The 15,485-nt window shown below is 42.6% G+C and overlaps 1 protein-coding gene across 2 annotated transcripts in view; it reads left to right on the top strand.

Annotated features, from left to right (window-relative positions):
• The window catches only part of MAPK14 (mitogen-activated protein kinase 14), a 76,374-nt gene extending 61,320 nt beyond the window's left edge, over nt 1-15,054 (top strand). For both annotated transcript variants that reach the window (XM_032340506.1, XM_032340507.1), the window contains 4 exons: nt 2,696-2,775; nt 9,283-9,361; nt 12,532-12,705; nt 13,528-15,054. In XM_032340506.1, coding sequence (XP_032196397.1) covers nt 2,696-2,775; nt 9,283-9,361; nt 12,532-12,705; nt 13,528-13,595 — 401 coding nt within the window. In that variant the 3' untranslated portion in view covers nt 13,596-15,054. The remainder of the gene's footprint in view (nt 1-2,695; nt 2,776-9,282; nt 9,362-12,531; nt 12,706-13,527) is intronic.
• Nucleotides 15,055-15,485: the final 431 nt, after the last annotated feature.

Below are 15,485 nucleotides of genomic sequence, written 5' to 3'. Positions count from 1 at the left end.
GTAGGAGGGGAGAGTGGACAGTATTTCTGTTTATGACTTGGATGTTTAAGAAGCTGGAAGCTGAGCAGTGCCTAGAATATTTGGTGTGGATTGAAGCATTGAGTGCATTAAGGAGTAATAGTCTGAGGCAGAGTCAGAAAAGAAGCTTGAAGCCAAAGCCAGGAGGGCCTTGAGGCGCTGAGGAATTGCAGCTTTGTTCTTCACACTTGTGATTGTCTCCTGCTGGCAGAAGCAAGAGAGAGACGTGGGGCCCCCAGCTCATTGCTGTAATGAGCACTGCGGGTAGTGGGCGTGGCCTACTCTTCATGTATGTTGAAGTGAAGTTGGGGCAATAAAGAAACTCAACCCAGAGTCTTCGGTCATCCCTGCCAAGTAAAACTTGACTCTCATCTCAGTAGCTAGGAGTCTCCTGAATGAGGGTACCCATCTCAACAGCTTTATTTCTAGAGACTGCTTTTGATTGTCAGACTACCTGTTTGAGAGTTGAAGTAGTTTTTGGTTTCAGTAGTCAGTCATATATGATATGCTTTGTGATGTGGGATAGCTACCCACTTCATTTTGTTCCTGAAGAGCATGAGGGGACTTAACACTTATGGAATCATTTTAAATGGGCAAAGGGGATCCTGTACTAAATTCAACTGTTGTATAGTTAATTTGATTATTTTAGAGCATACAGTAATCATCTGCCCTCCCCACTCTGTTTGCATTAATGCATGCTTTAGATTTTTTTTCTTGTCAGCACTTGAACGAAGAGTCAGATTTTAAATATTGAAAATTTTTTTTCAAATATTGAAATTTTAACCTCCAGAACACACTGATTTTTGCCATTTGCAGATGACGAAATTCTCCACTATTCTTAATTTAGAAATAATTTGTGTGAGTGGACTTGTTTCTAATTTATCCTTGTTTTCTATAGAGCTCAAGTTACTTGGGTCTAGGATGGGGTTGGACAAACCTTTTCTTAAAAGAGCCAGATAGTAAATCTTTTAGGGTTTGGGGACCCTGTGATTTCTGTTGTAACTGCTCAGTTCTGCTGTGTAGGGTGAAAGCAGTGCGTGAATGAATGGGCATGGCTGTGTTCCAATAAAAGATTATTTTCAAAACAGGCAGCAGGCTGGGGTTTGCTGACTCCTGTCTAGAATTTTCTTCCATTTCAGTCAGTTTCATCTGGGGGGAAAAAGAGAACAGGGCAAGATGCCAGTGATATTGCGTAAGTAATTCCTGTAACTTAAGCAACTAGAGTTTGTGGAGGCCATTATTTTTAAGTTACACCATATTACCTTTATATGTGTAATCATAAGCAGAAGTCTTCTCTTCCATCCTCCCTTCCATCCTGCTCCACCTTCTCCTCAAGTCTTCTGAGTGCCCACCATGTAGCAGATGGCCAGCAAAGTGCTGGGGATAGATAGGTGGCCCCTGCCCTCGGGAGCTACAGATCTACAGAGGTAACAGAAAGCAAACAAAGTAACTCTAGATTGTGAGAAGCACTTTGATGTTGGAAAGCATTGTGTTGTGGTAGAGAATACTGGGAAGAGGGGGCTTCCTGGGAAGAGGGGGCTTCCGTATTTAGAGTGTTGGGGGACGCCTGTCTGAAGAAGTGAAGTTGAAGCTGAGACCTGAAGTTGAGAAGGACCTGAGAGGTGAAGAAGCTTGACAGGATTGCTGACAGGATTTGTGACGGGCATCAGAAGACAGCCCTCCTCCCCTCCTTTTCCTCTGAATGTCGGTATCGACATGGAGATAAACTGCTCTCATTTTCACAGGGAATATGAAAAGCTATTTTATATGACTTTTTCCCTCCCCTTTAACTTCCTTTTTAGGCAAGGCTAAAGGCAGTAAGAACAAATGCAAAGTTTTTGGCCGCTGGTTAATACATGCACATACACTGTGAGTGTGTATGGAAGAGTTGGCTACCAGAATAAAGGTCTGGACACTGTAGCCTGTTGCTCAGAGCCTGGGGGTTGTGTGAGCTTTGTCACCGCACTTGTGAGGTGGAAACCTCTGGAGTCCTGCTTCATCATGGCGCTCCCTGAACACGTGCCCGTGCGGTGGGCGAGTGGCGCCCTCTGCTGGCCGACCGTCGCTCACTGCACTTCTCTGCCCGGGGAAGCCCTGTAGAGAGAGAGTTTTTCTGGAGGGCTCGCTCAAGAGGTTAGGCTCTGGGATAGTCAAGGGTCCTGTCCTATTAGGAGCTCCTTAGCTTAAGCCGTCGGGGAGTATACACAGGTGGCCCTGCCTGGCCCTCGCTCCTGTGCTCTGCTGCTTTTTTCTTGTTTGTAGCACTCTGCTTACCAGTGCTCTTCGCTTAACTGGCTACTTACTAATGCTTTGGTGGAAGGTGAGGAGGTCGGTGTGGACTGAGTGAAGCTTTTGTGTTTGCACCTGCTGTCTTCGGCAGCTAAGTACCCAGCTAAAGTCATTTCGCTTTATTGACCAGAGACGTTGACAGAGCCACAAAATGAATATATATTGGATATGTGTGTGGTGCCGTTCTGAGTCTTTGTACAGGAGGAGCGTGTTCCACTTGGAGTGACCGTCCCGCAGAAGCCTTGATCTAGACGAATTCACCATTTTGGCCTGGTTTGGGGTTTTTACTTTTTGTTATTGGGGTATTTTGTTTGTTTTGTTTTGTTTGTTGTCGTTTGTTTTTTATTTTTATTTTGTCCCAACATTTTCCTTTATAGTCCACCATTAGATATTGATCAGTTGAAGCTCATTTTAAGACTCGTTGGAACCCCAGGGGCTGATCTTTTGAAGAAAATCTCCTCAGAGTCTGTGAGTTGATGCTTTGATTGTAATTATCTGCCCTGTTGGGAGCCTCTGCCACTTGCCTTCCATCATTCTGTACTTTGCCCCGGGTATGTTTGTAAGCATGTGTGCCCTTTTGTGCTGACTTTCCGGATGAGGGTGTGTGTGTGTGTGTGTGTGTGTGTACACGTGCACTCGTCTGCCCCCATGCATGAGTGTGTTTTGTTCTCTATTGGAGTATGTACTTAGATCATGAGAGCTTGTATTGGGCAGTAGTATCCCAGTAAATGATTTGTGATTCTAACTCATTCCAAGAGATTAAAGGAAAATATGCCTCTGTTATCAAGCCCTGACATCATCTTTCTCAGAAGTTTCACATATACTTGAGTTCTTTTTAGTTTTCGGTTAGTGTGTGTTCTCAGAGCATGAACTTTACCACGTATTAGTCTAGTTTCACTACAAGAATGAAGTGTGCATTGTGTCCATGCTACTGCCCTTTTCCAGAAGTTACTGCTATTTACTGTTCTAGAATAGACAATGCACAACATCTTGTAAAAGTTGTCTATTCCCAGCAGGGGCACTTCTCCACCCTATCTCCAGACCAGTCCTGATACCTCACATCCATTGGAGTAGACTTGTAGTTAATCCTTCCTCCCACAGCCTGCCTTTGTCATTACAAGTTGAATAACCTGAGAAAAAGGTTTGGAGCTAATGCCTTCCTTGCTCTAAGCAGGGATCTAGAGAGAAGCCATGGGAATGTGACTCTGGCTTACTTTGGCTCCAATTTTCTGCTCTTGGTCATTTTCTGGAGCCAGAGACAAGAGAGAAATCATGAAAGCTCAGCCTTTCTCCCTTTCCCCCTCTGTCTGCTGCCAGGCAGTTGACTAAAAGGGAAAAAGAGCTGTGGAGCCAAGCTCCAGTTGTGCCTTCCTGAATTCTCCTCTCACCATTCTGACTGAAGGGGTCCCTTTGCCCAGTTGGAAGGACTCCTGGGTAGCTTGAGGCAGGCTTGAGCAGGTGAGTTTGAATGGTTCATGATCTCCTTATAACATAAAGAACATCTCCCTTATTAGCATAAAGAATATTGTCATCTGGTATGTTTCTGGTACATTAAAAGACCATGCATTGAAAGACCACAAAGCCCAGTGTATTTATGAATTTCCACTTGGAGGGATGTAAGAGACTGTGCTGGCTCTATTATTTTGTTTCATTTATTTATTTAAGATGAAGAAGGAAAAGCACAGAAAAGCTGTGACTTGCCTGAGTCATGCACTGAGTCATTTGGCAGAGACAGCTGAGCATCTCAGATGTTCTGATAACATGATGTCTAAACTTTAATCTCATGCGATTGCACACTATTTTGAAAGTCATTGTTGGAGTTACCACTGTGTCAACCCAAAGGAGTGTTTTCTTTTGCTTTATGAAATGCAGAAGCTGGATAGAATGAATCAAAGAAGATAAGGAATGCTCCTTAGAGAAGATGGTACTTTCTTGTTTTAAATGCATGTGCTGATGAGAAAGACTGGTAATACAGAAGACATGGAGGCAAGGCAGTGGGGGTGAGAGGAGATTCAGTTTATTTACCAATCGTACGAATGAGACTAAGACAGTAAATTCATTCCCTGTCTGGGAATGGCCACTAGCAGCTCCTTCTCAGTCCCCTCTCTCACACCCAGCCATTGGCCCTGTAGATATGTGCTATTAGTCACAAGAAGTTCTAAGAGGAAAAGCATGGATAATGTGGTATTTACCTATTACTAATCCATCATTTATTTTTAAGAAAGAAACAACATCAGGTGCCCAACCTAATGAGATACCGTTATCTTATGTGATAAAGGGCACATCATACATTTAAACAGCTCTAGAGTTGGGCATAATAAAATGGACTGTCAGAATATAGAATGTACTCCAACAATGAATATAGGAATAAGAACGGTTTTTTGTTTTTGTTTTTTGGGTTTTTTTTCCCTACATGGTTATGGCAAGTGGATAAAAGGGGTTTAAATGGTAGACAAGATTAGTTTGGTGGTGGTAATACTGCCCAAGTACCAGTTTATCTTAAAAGCACCTGGTGTGTGTGGGACACATGGTGTGTAAATAACAAAGCCAGGTGAGTAAAATTGTTTAAGGATTTTAAAAATCAAAAGAAAAATTCATTAGTGAAGGAATGGAATAAAAGCAAGCCAATCGCTATTTTCATTACTCCTGAAAAGTAGTGATGCCATCATTCTTTTTCTTTTCAAATTTCTATTTAAATTCTAGCTAGTTAACATACAGATGCCATCATTTATCTAGAAATCCAATCAATAAACAGTAGGACATTGTAAGAAAATGCAATAATGGATGCACTGATTGAGAACAAATTGGGATATGCTGTGAGAAAGGGGATAAATAGGTTGTGGCAGCTAAGGAGAGGCCTGTTTCGGTTAGTGACCCAGAACCTACAGTAATCAATGAGAGAACAACAACAACAAAATCATATTAAGCAAGCAAAAGCCCTTTCACTGACTCCCATTTTTCTCTAGAAATACATTTTTCCTAGCTTCCTAATAGGAAGGGGATATAATAACCTATTTGACTAATGGAGACAAAAGTAGAAAAATGCACCAGCCAAGTATTATTCCTAAGAGAGAAGAGAGAGGTGGCTGGATTCTAAGATTTTAAAATCCAACTGGTATTCTGCTATTGCTGGTTTACTTAGTGAGCCCCTTTTGTTGTATTGGCATTTAAAGTACTACTTTTTATGTAATTTGTTTCAAGGTAAATTTAAACTTTGTTGAGGGAATGTTAAAAGGGCTTCATGCCACCTTTTGAATTTGCTACCTCTGACTTTGGGCATAAGGACTGGGAAAGGCAGGTTGGAGCTCATGGTCCTAGCTCTGTCCTGCCGGCCAGCCAGCCAGCCAGCCAGGTATATTTGTAGTCCTCTGACCATGAGAGAATTTGAGGTCAAGAGAATGAGTTAACATGAAAAATTACTGAAGGAAGCCACAAAGAAGTGTGATTGCCTGACCAGGGTGCTCCTTGAAGTTGCTGCTACAACCGGAGGAGGGAATTAATAGTTTAAGAAGAAAGGGAATATAGAAAGATTTTAATTGAATTGCATTGATTTTTTAAAATCCCATCAGTGCTCCTTTAATAGGAACTTATGATAAACCAACAGTTCATATAACATTTTGGGGGAGGGGGATTTGCGTTCAAGTTGGTGGGGCAGCAAGAAGAGAGAAGTGTGGAATACTGTTTCCTTACGTGCCTGTACATACGGAAGACCTAGCAGTTTCCTCCTGGTCAGATCACTGCAGAGCGTTTTGCAGACTTACTCTCAGCTGTTTAAGTGAAATCAGCCTGGTCACCTGTTAGAGACTTGTGGAGGAAATCACTGTGGCGTGTTATGCTACCATCAGCAGCCTGTTTTGTCTTTGCCATTAGCTTCTGACTTTGCCCCGTGTCTCCTCTTTCTTCATCACCACCGTGTGTTTGTGGCACGTTTTATAAATGTACCACTACTAATGTCCTTGAAACTTGGCATTGCTTATCAGCTCCCACAAGCGCCCATGTCTTACATTTGGAGGGGTAGTGCCTTGGAGAGTTACCAGAACCCGTGCCATGAAAATGTAACCTCTTCCTTGAATGGATGTAGTGAAAATTTTGTTTTGTCTGAAGCCGAATCAAAATTTTCTGAATCAGCTCCATTTACCACCACCCCCTGCCCTAAGCAAGCAGGTCTTGGCCATCAGTACTTGAAAACAGTTCTCTGGCTGGCATCCTGGATCAAGGGGCAGTCTCTTTCCAGGGAGCCTAAAATATTTAACATTAAAGATGATGCTAAAACTAAAGGAAAGTAATTTTCCTTATCTGCATGGCCAGTTATGGGCTGCATGCCTAATAACCCTCATGCCATTCCACAGAAGCAGACTTTCACACGCAGCCTTGGGCTCAGGCCTGGGGTGGGGGATGGGGACTGGGGAGTGGGTTTCTTTTGTTCGTTTTGGGGTGGCTTTTGTGGCCTTCTTAAGAACTTGAGTTGAAAGTTATTTTTTTGCACTGTATGTTTAACAATGCCCTTGACTAGGCATCTAAGATATTAACCAGCTTCAGCAGATTATGCGTCTGACGGGGACCCCCCCCTGCTTATCTCATTAACAGGATGCCAAGCCATGAGGTGAGAACAAACAGACTGGATAGGGATATCCAATTCAGAAGGCCACATCCTCATTCTGTTGCCACTGTATAGGCAACACGGTTTTTAATATCACTGAGTGCTTGCACGTGCCTTGAGGGCTTAAGGGGATGGGCACCTCTGTGCTGTGGCAGGATGCTGACATTTGGGAGAAAATGTCATCCCGTCCTCTGGATTGAGAATATAATTTATAGGCTTGTAAATAGAAAGTGATATGATTTTTATATTTGGGTTTTATGAATTTAGTGCTCAAGAGGCTATTGTGTTTTCCTAGTGAGGGTATGTTAACATCTGATGACTGTAGGCTGGAGGGGTATTGAACTGAGAACCGCTAGGTTGCTTTCCTAGTCATCAAGTTTTTATAATGATGTCCCAAAGAGGATTCTTCCTTCAAGATAAAAAAAACATGTCTATAAAAGATCCAACACTGATAAGTACTATATTCAAAAGAAAATACGCAAATAATATGGAATAAATGCAAACAACTTACATAGGGCTATTCATCATCTTTATCAGTTCTTCCTAATTAATCTGATACTGGTTTTATTATCAGAGATGGTTGGGGCACTTCTTAACACGGTGCCCTTAATCTTTTTGGGAGTCAGGCTGTCGTCACAGAGGTCCTTCCCAGCAGTGTTGTTTCTGCTTCAGCTATATTCAAGTAGTTTTAAAATATACCTTTATTTATCTTATTGGAGGGATGACTGTTCTCTGCATGAGACAGGTCTCTCTTACTTCTATCTTCCCTTGATCCTTTCATCTGTGTGCTCGAGGAGGAAAGGATTACAGACATGTGGATATTCAATTCCTAGAACTTTCTTTTCAAATTGGAGAGATTCTCAACCAAAGCAGCCTCCCCTTGCTACACACACAAGGACTAAGAAGGTGAAGTTGTCCTAGTAGCCAGAGATTTTTCTAGGATTTTGTGAGCACACGTGCGTGTGCACACGCACACACACACACACACACTCTTTTACTGTTGAGCTGTATTAAAACAGGATTTTAAAGTGGTTAAGACAGATTCAGAGAAGTTCTATCTCAACTACTCAAATGGACTGATAGTGGAATTTATGTTTTGAAATAGGGAAGGTCCTAGCAACAGTTTAATACCTAATATCTGAAGTACACATTTATGAGTTATATTTGTATTTATATGATTATTTTCAAGACTAGTTTTTGGTCAAGTTTTTGGGTTTGCCGTGGTAGAGCTATCAGTCCTTAAAAGTATCTGACACCTTAAGTTCCTTTGAGTAGAGTTCAGAAATTGTGAAGTTGAAACACCCTTAGAGAGTAAGAGCAAACTTCAAAAGGCAACAGGGAAAGCAACTAATGTTTGTTGAGTTCTCACTCTGCACCAAGTACTGTGCTAAGGAAGTACTGGTTTGTTATCTCCAGTCCTCACTGCAGCCCCGTGAGTAGGCATTGTGAATCTCATTTTATCAAAGAGGAACTCAAGCCTTAACGAGAATAAGTAACTTGCCCAAAGTGATCAAATCAAGATTCAAACTCAAGCCTCTTCCACCATAGGGACCAAACTTGTAACAACTATTCTGGTAATATAAATGTTGTTTGTATCAAAATTTTAGTTTGAAGCTTTTTCATGAGCCTTGTCTTATTTGAATATCACGATAACTGTATGATACAGGCAAGCCAAATACTAATATCTAATATTAATATTTTGCAGTTGAGGTCACTTATAAGTCAGTTGAGACTTGCGTAAGGCATACCTCCTAAGTGGTAAGGGAAAGATTTCTGCATAGGTCATGTAACTTAAAAATCCATTATTTTTTGTTGCTCTTACTAAGTTGCTTTAGTATTTTTAAAATGTGTTCAAGACTTTTAGGATAATATACTAGGCTTATGTGTACTTTCTTATTACCAAGATTACTTTGTTAAGGTTTAGCACTGATACCCTTTTTAAAAACTGAGAGTACCTACTGAGACCAGTGCCGTCAGAACTGGTGGTCCGAGACTCTCTTTAGGAGTCCCAATCCCTAGCTTTCTAGGAAGGCTGTCTCAGAAAGGGGAACTTCTTAGATATCTTGGCCTCATTTTTTTTTTAAACTTCTGATCCCTGGATCAGAAAGCTAATAAAAGGGAACTTAATTGCTTATCATTCTCATTCACTTAAAATGTAACCGTGAGAGATAGCCAGAATAAACAGAGGTGCTGATCATACGTAAGGTAGTTAGAATGGCAATAAGAGAGAAATCTTTTAATTGAATATCAAAGACAGTCATAAACATTGAAGCTAGCAGACCTTGTCAGTGAACGCTTGTTCCCTGACAGGACCGAGACTCTGGGAGCAGTAACATGATTGAACAAAGCCATTTGAAAATGTTTTATTTTTGCAGGCAAGAAACTACATTCAGTCTTTGACCCAGATGCCGAAAATGAACTTTGCAAATGTATTTATTGGTGCCAATCCCTTGGGTAAGTTGATCATATCCTCACTGCATGAATATTGAATTGTTAATGACATGAATTGGGGATTTAAAGAAGAGTTTTTCCTTTTGATTAAATAGGGTACCATTAATTAAGTGCTGGAAGGTGGTAAGTAATGCCATTTGTTATCTGTGTTTGTGTTGTTGGGTTTTTTAATCACGTGATATGCTTATATATTTATATGGTCCTAGAATTTGGTAGAGGAAATGAGATTTTATGGTGAAGACAGGAGAGCAAATGGGGATGTTGGGAGGGGCACAGGAAGAAGGAGGTACAGAGGAAAGCCGTGACTTCACAACTGCTGGTGTTTTGTGGTGTCCCAAGCCAAGGGCAGAAACAACCGAAGAACAGATGGGTGTTTAGAGGACCCGCCCCCAGGAGTTCCCTGCAGTGCGCCCTGTGCTGCCTGTAGCTTCCCAGTCCCACAGATCCTGCCATCTTCATGCATTTTTCCTTTCTCCTCATCTTCTGCCCTTCCCACAGGGAGTTAACCATTCTGTGTTCTTCGTGGAGTGAATTTGCCACCGCAGACTTTAAGGAATGGCTCCATATTCCTTCCTGCCACCATCATTTCTGGGATCCTCAGTAGAGGGATGGGACAGTAGTGGCTGCTTTAGCCTTAGCTAAAAAAGGGAATTGATTTATTCCTTAAAGTTGGGGTCTAACATGTGCTTTGGTTGGCCCCTAGAAGTGGCATTGCCAAGACCCTACTTCCCAGATTCAAGGATTGTGCAGTAGACCATGCCATTTAACAGCAGACATGGAAAAAATCAGACCAGGCCTTCCTATGAGACAGGGAGGGGAGCCATGGTATGATAATGGTCTAATCAACCTTCTCACTTCCCTGAAGATTGTGTTATACTGGTATGTGCGCCACTCTCTCAGTGGGTCATCCCTCTGCTGGGTCCCAAAAACTAATAACAAAGGTTTAGTTTTCTCCTTTGAGAGTGGATAGTCACGATGCCCTCTTCAGAAGTTGTAGTGAGAGCTCAGTGGTTTTCCCTTTTTAAATACCTCATTCACAGTGACCGTTAACGATTTCAGTGTTACTGTGGTAATTCTTAAAATGGCAGAGATGCTCACATTCTTTGAGATGGTGGGCAGTCCTGGGTGAGTCTGTGTCAGCCTTGGAGATTGTAAGTAGGCCAGATCTCAGTTGGGCCACTCTCACATCCAAAAATGAGTCCACAGACTCATCTGGGGTATATACAGAATTTTAGGCAGTTGGTTTAGGTCTGCATCTGCCCTGGTATGATCCCACTGGCTCTGTAGGATTTATTTGAACTGTATTACCTAGTTCAAGGATCTGTGACAAGCTCTATTTGAGTTGTAAATACTCTAGCATGTTGGGAAATTATGCTGCATGCTGGTAGCTTTCTTGTCTGTCATTCTGTTCCAAATGTATTTTCATGGTACCAGTTCATGTTTCAGACCTGGCAGTGCTCACTGTTTGACTTCCTGTTAGCCAACTCCAAGAGATTTGTTAATTCATTTTTTGGGGGTGGGGGTACGGGGGGGGGCATGTATGTGTCCCAGTAGCTTATTTAGGTCACATCCATCCTTCTCTGGACTTATGACATTTAAACATTCAAAAGAACTGGATACCACTTAGCAATACAGACTGCCAATGAGTTGAATGGAGGCTTTGGGCCATCTGGTGCTCAGCACTGCAGTTCTCAGAATTTAAACATGCCTAATAGCTCACTGCCAAACAGTGACGTCATACAAAGAGTTTCTTCTTGCAGACAGAACATGGTGTTACTGACCACGAACTTGTGCCCAGCATATTAACTGAGCAGGAACACACCAACGATGTAAACAACGACAGCTGTATTTTGTCAGTCACTGACTTCATGTTTGACTATTATTCTCAAAACATGAATTAAAACTTGAATTGTCCTTTGTATATGTGCTGTCGAAGTGAGCACTTGAATTGCCCTTTGATATAGTGTGTGTCTTTCTAGCTGTCAAGATCTTAGAAGAATCTTTTCCTTACCCCGACCTTATTCCTCACCAAGGTACTGGTTATTGCACACAGTACTTTTCACCCTAGGAAGCCCAGTCAGATGCGGTGTGTGGCCCTTAATTGGATCCTGGCTTGAAGAAGCCAGGGATAAAAGACAACTTTGGGATAATTGGAGAAATTTTAACATAAACTGGATTTTAGATGATATTTGAGAATTATTTAGTTGTCAGATAAGATGGTTTGTGATTATATAGAAAGATGTCTTTATGCTGAAATACTTAGGGGTAAAGCATCATGTCTATCATTTTATTTTAAAATGAACCAGCAAAAAAACTAGAGTTAAATGGATAAATAGATAGGGAAATAAATAATGTTAATTGTTGGATATGGGTAGTGGGCCTATGAGTGTTCACTGTACTGTTCTGTATATTGAAGTTTTTCATAGTGAAAATTTTTTATTTTCTTTATCCAAATACCATGCCTTGCCCACACACCCATGTAAAACCCTCAATTTGTTCATTGTTGGGAGATCTGTTTGATGAATATTCATTGCCTTATGTTAGTAAATAAAAAGCCCAAGGAGACAAAAAAGTAAAAAAAATTAAAAAGCCACCCTGCTTACCTTTTCTCGATTACTTTGGTTATAGGCTTTCTTTCTTTCTTCCCTTTTTTTTTTTTTTTAAAGATTTTTATCCATTTATTTGAGAGAGAGAGAGTAAGGGGGAAGGGCAGGGAGGGAGAGGGAGAAGCAGACTCGCCGCTGAGCAGAGAGCCTGACGCCAACACCCGCTCTATCCCAGGACCCAGATCATGACCCAAGCCCAAGCCAGATGCCCAACTGACTGAGCCACCCAGGCGCCTGTAGGCTTTCCTTTTGACACAGTTTGACTACGTGCTAACGCTTTGACATTGATGTTCCACAAAAGCTTGTTCAAACAGTCTCAGGTATTTTTAAAAATTCCTCTTTAGTAATATATTCTTAATACAAAACACATCCACACACACACACACACACACACACACACACAAAGAAGAAAAGGAGTAACGTTTCTTAGAGCAGACACATGGGGGGAGAATGCATGTATTCTCTTTGTTCAGTATGAAGATTCAAAACCGTGTTTGCTTAATAAGGCCTAATTTTTTGCTAATTGTTAAAAACTCTTTTTTTCCTTCTAATCCGTGGGACTGAAAGCTGTCGACTTGCTGGAGAAGATGCTTGTATTGGACTCAGACAAGAGAATTACGGCAGCCCAAGCCCTTGCACACGCCTACTTTGCTCAGTACCATGATCCTGATGATGAACCAGTAGCTGACCCTTATGATCAGTCCTTTGAAAGCAGGGACCTCCTTATAGATGAATGGAAAAGTAAGTTATAAGAGCAGGATTAACATCTAGTGTGAGGACTTAAATTGAAAAATCTTTCTTAGGTGAGCCACTGTCCGAAAGCTGTGGGAAAACAGAATTTCTGGTTATAACCAACTTGTTAAAACTGGTAACTAGTGTCTCTGATGCAGAGCAGGTATGTTCCTCTGATGTAAATGAGGACACTGTCTGGACCTTTAAGGTGCTCATGTCTGGTCTGATTTTGCACCCAGCCCCTTAACAGCCATATAGAGCTTTGAGGTTTTTAAGTCAGAACCTGCATTTACAATATCTGTCTGAGATAAGTAGGGAATAAGGTATTTTCAAAGTTTTACAGTCGCTAGAACTCTAGAATTATAGTTTCACAATTGATAGAGAGTTTATTTCGTGTCTGTTACCCTAGACCTAGTTAGGGACACAGCCATACATGGAACCCATGTCTCCTGTATGTCCAGCTTCAGATTCTTTGCATAAAATGCACATTCAAAACTCCAGATGGATCCCCCAAACCAGAATTACCTGTTGCTATAGCTTGTGGAAGAGCTGTTATTCTTGATCACCTTCTCCAGAGAGCTGTAAGAAAGGAGGCCCTGCTGAGTATAACAAATAAGTCAGAGTAGCTCTTTTTTGGTGTATCCTTGAACTTCTGTGATCACATGTTCCATTAGGCTATCACACATAAGCAATGAGGGGGTTATTTGAAGTAGTGCATCAAAGCACTAGCCTGGACAGGAAGGAAGGATCTTGAGCCTAGAAGTTAGAGTACCTACCAGCGAAGAGAGTAGTCTAAACTCTCACATCCCACCTTTCCTTCCTGGGTTTTAGGCCTGACCTACGATGAAGTCATCAGCTTTGTGCCGCCACCCCTTGACCAAGAAGAGATGGAATCCTGAGAACCTGGTTTCTGTTCTGTTGATCCCACTTCACTGTGAGGGGAAGGCCTTTCCATGGGAACTCTCCAAATATCATTCAAGTGCCTCTTGTTGCAAAGATTTCCTCCATGGTGGAAGGGGTGTGTGTGCGTGCGCACGCGCGTGTGTATGTATATGTATGTGTGTGTACTCCTGTGTGTGTGCATGTGTGTGTGTGTCTTTGTGGGAGGGTAAGAGAATAGGAGCAAACTATGATCACAGTGGCTTCAGGGGCAGTCCCAGAAGCTCCGAGGCGGCCTCTGCTTGCCCCTTGGGAGAGTCAGCTCAGGCAAGTAAGGGCTGCCGTCTTGTTCGGGTTTGTTACGTGCAAAATAAAGATACTACACGGCCCAGATCCCAGTCATGCTTTTGCCATTTTGGCCTCTCCCATGGCCCTGTCTGGAGGTGGGAGGTAGTCTCGCTGACAGCCCATAGTGGCCTAGAGAACGGACGCACACCTTCGGGCTTCCGCGGAAGCCAGCCCTCAGCGACGGCGCGCGGCCAAGAAGGACCAACTGCCTTCTGTGCGCTAGTCTGTGATTGATTTGCTTAGTGTGATTCTCAGAACTCAGCAGATATGTGCGAAACTGTAAATATGTTTGTGCCTTAAGAGGAGAGAAGAAAGTGTAGACAGTTCAGGCAGCAAGGCCGACCGACCACGTGCGGAGCCTGGCAAGCAGTCGGCTTGTCCCACCGCCGCTGGCGAACCAGAAGTGACCAGGGAGCCCTCGGAGGCGTCGTGTGTGCATGTGTGCGCATGCGTGTGCGTGCTTCTCTCTCTCTCTCTCTCTCTCTCTCTCTGGCCCCGCCCCAGGGGCTGCCATTTCTCTGCTCGCCGCCCCCCGCCCCCCCGCACTCCCCTCCAGCGCAGAGGTTTCTTGCGCATTAGCCCCAGCAGGCAGAAGCCGGTTCTTGCTGTCAGTGTACTTCCTGTGTACTCTTTATTCCCAGCAGAGTGACGATGTGTTTTGCACGTCTTGCTATTTGAGCATGCACAGCTGCTTGTCTGTTCCCTTCGGGAGGCCCTGGTGCCAGGCAGGTTTGCCAGTGAAGACTTCTTGGTTAGTTCAGAGCCCACGTCACCTCGGCTGATGCCAAGGGCAGGTGACATCATCCTCTCTCCAGCCCCAGTACTATTTTGTGTTGAACACAATTGATACTCCAGGTGCTTTTGATGTGAAAACTATGAAGAAATGGAACAGATGGGTCAATAGCGTGTTCATTCTTGCCATCTGGTTTTCGACAAACTCTTTTTGGGGAGCCGTCATGGGAAAGATTAGGGCTTTTCCCGGGAATATCTCAGACTTTGAAAAACAATTGTTCTCTTCACTCCCAATAGCCAATGCTAAGAAATGCTGAAAATCAAAGTGAACAATAAAAGCTCATGAGGCCAGAAACTCCTTTTGCTATCTTTGTCTAAAAATGGTTATTAAAAAAAAAAGTAATGAGGTGTCTTTTCCACCCTTCTTTGGAAGAGGGTCTTCTTGGCAGCTTAACATTGACTTCTTGGTCTTGGTTTGGGGAGAAATAATTTTGTTTCAGAATTTTGTATATTGCAGGAATCCTTTGAGAATGTGATTCCTTTTGATGGGGGGAAAGGGCAAATTATTCTAATATTTTATATTTTCAACTTTATAAAGGTGAAATATCCTCAGGGGTGGAGAAGAGTTGTTTTTTCATAATTTCCTGAATTGCAGGCATCTTGTGCTACATAAGGGCCCATGTATCTTAACCTCTTGTGAAATAAGAATGTGTAGAGCCACTTCCACTATCGGCTGTGTGACAGAATCTCATATTTGGGACAAGATGTCTCCATTTCTCTATCACAGCGCAGTGGTACGTGTGCTCCGGAGGGACAGGGTAGGACCTCCG

This window comes from Mustela erminea, chromosome 4 (genome assembly GCF_009829155.1).
Source record: "Mustela erminea isolate mMusErm1 chromosome 4, mMusErm1.Pri, whole genome shotgun sequence".
Classification (NCBI taxonomy): Eukaryota; Metazoa; Chordata; class Mammalia; order Carnivora; family Mustelidae; genus Mustela; species Mustela erminea.
Note: the sequence above shows the minus strand (reverse complement) of the source record. Positions and strands in the feature narration are given on the sequence as shown.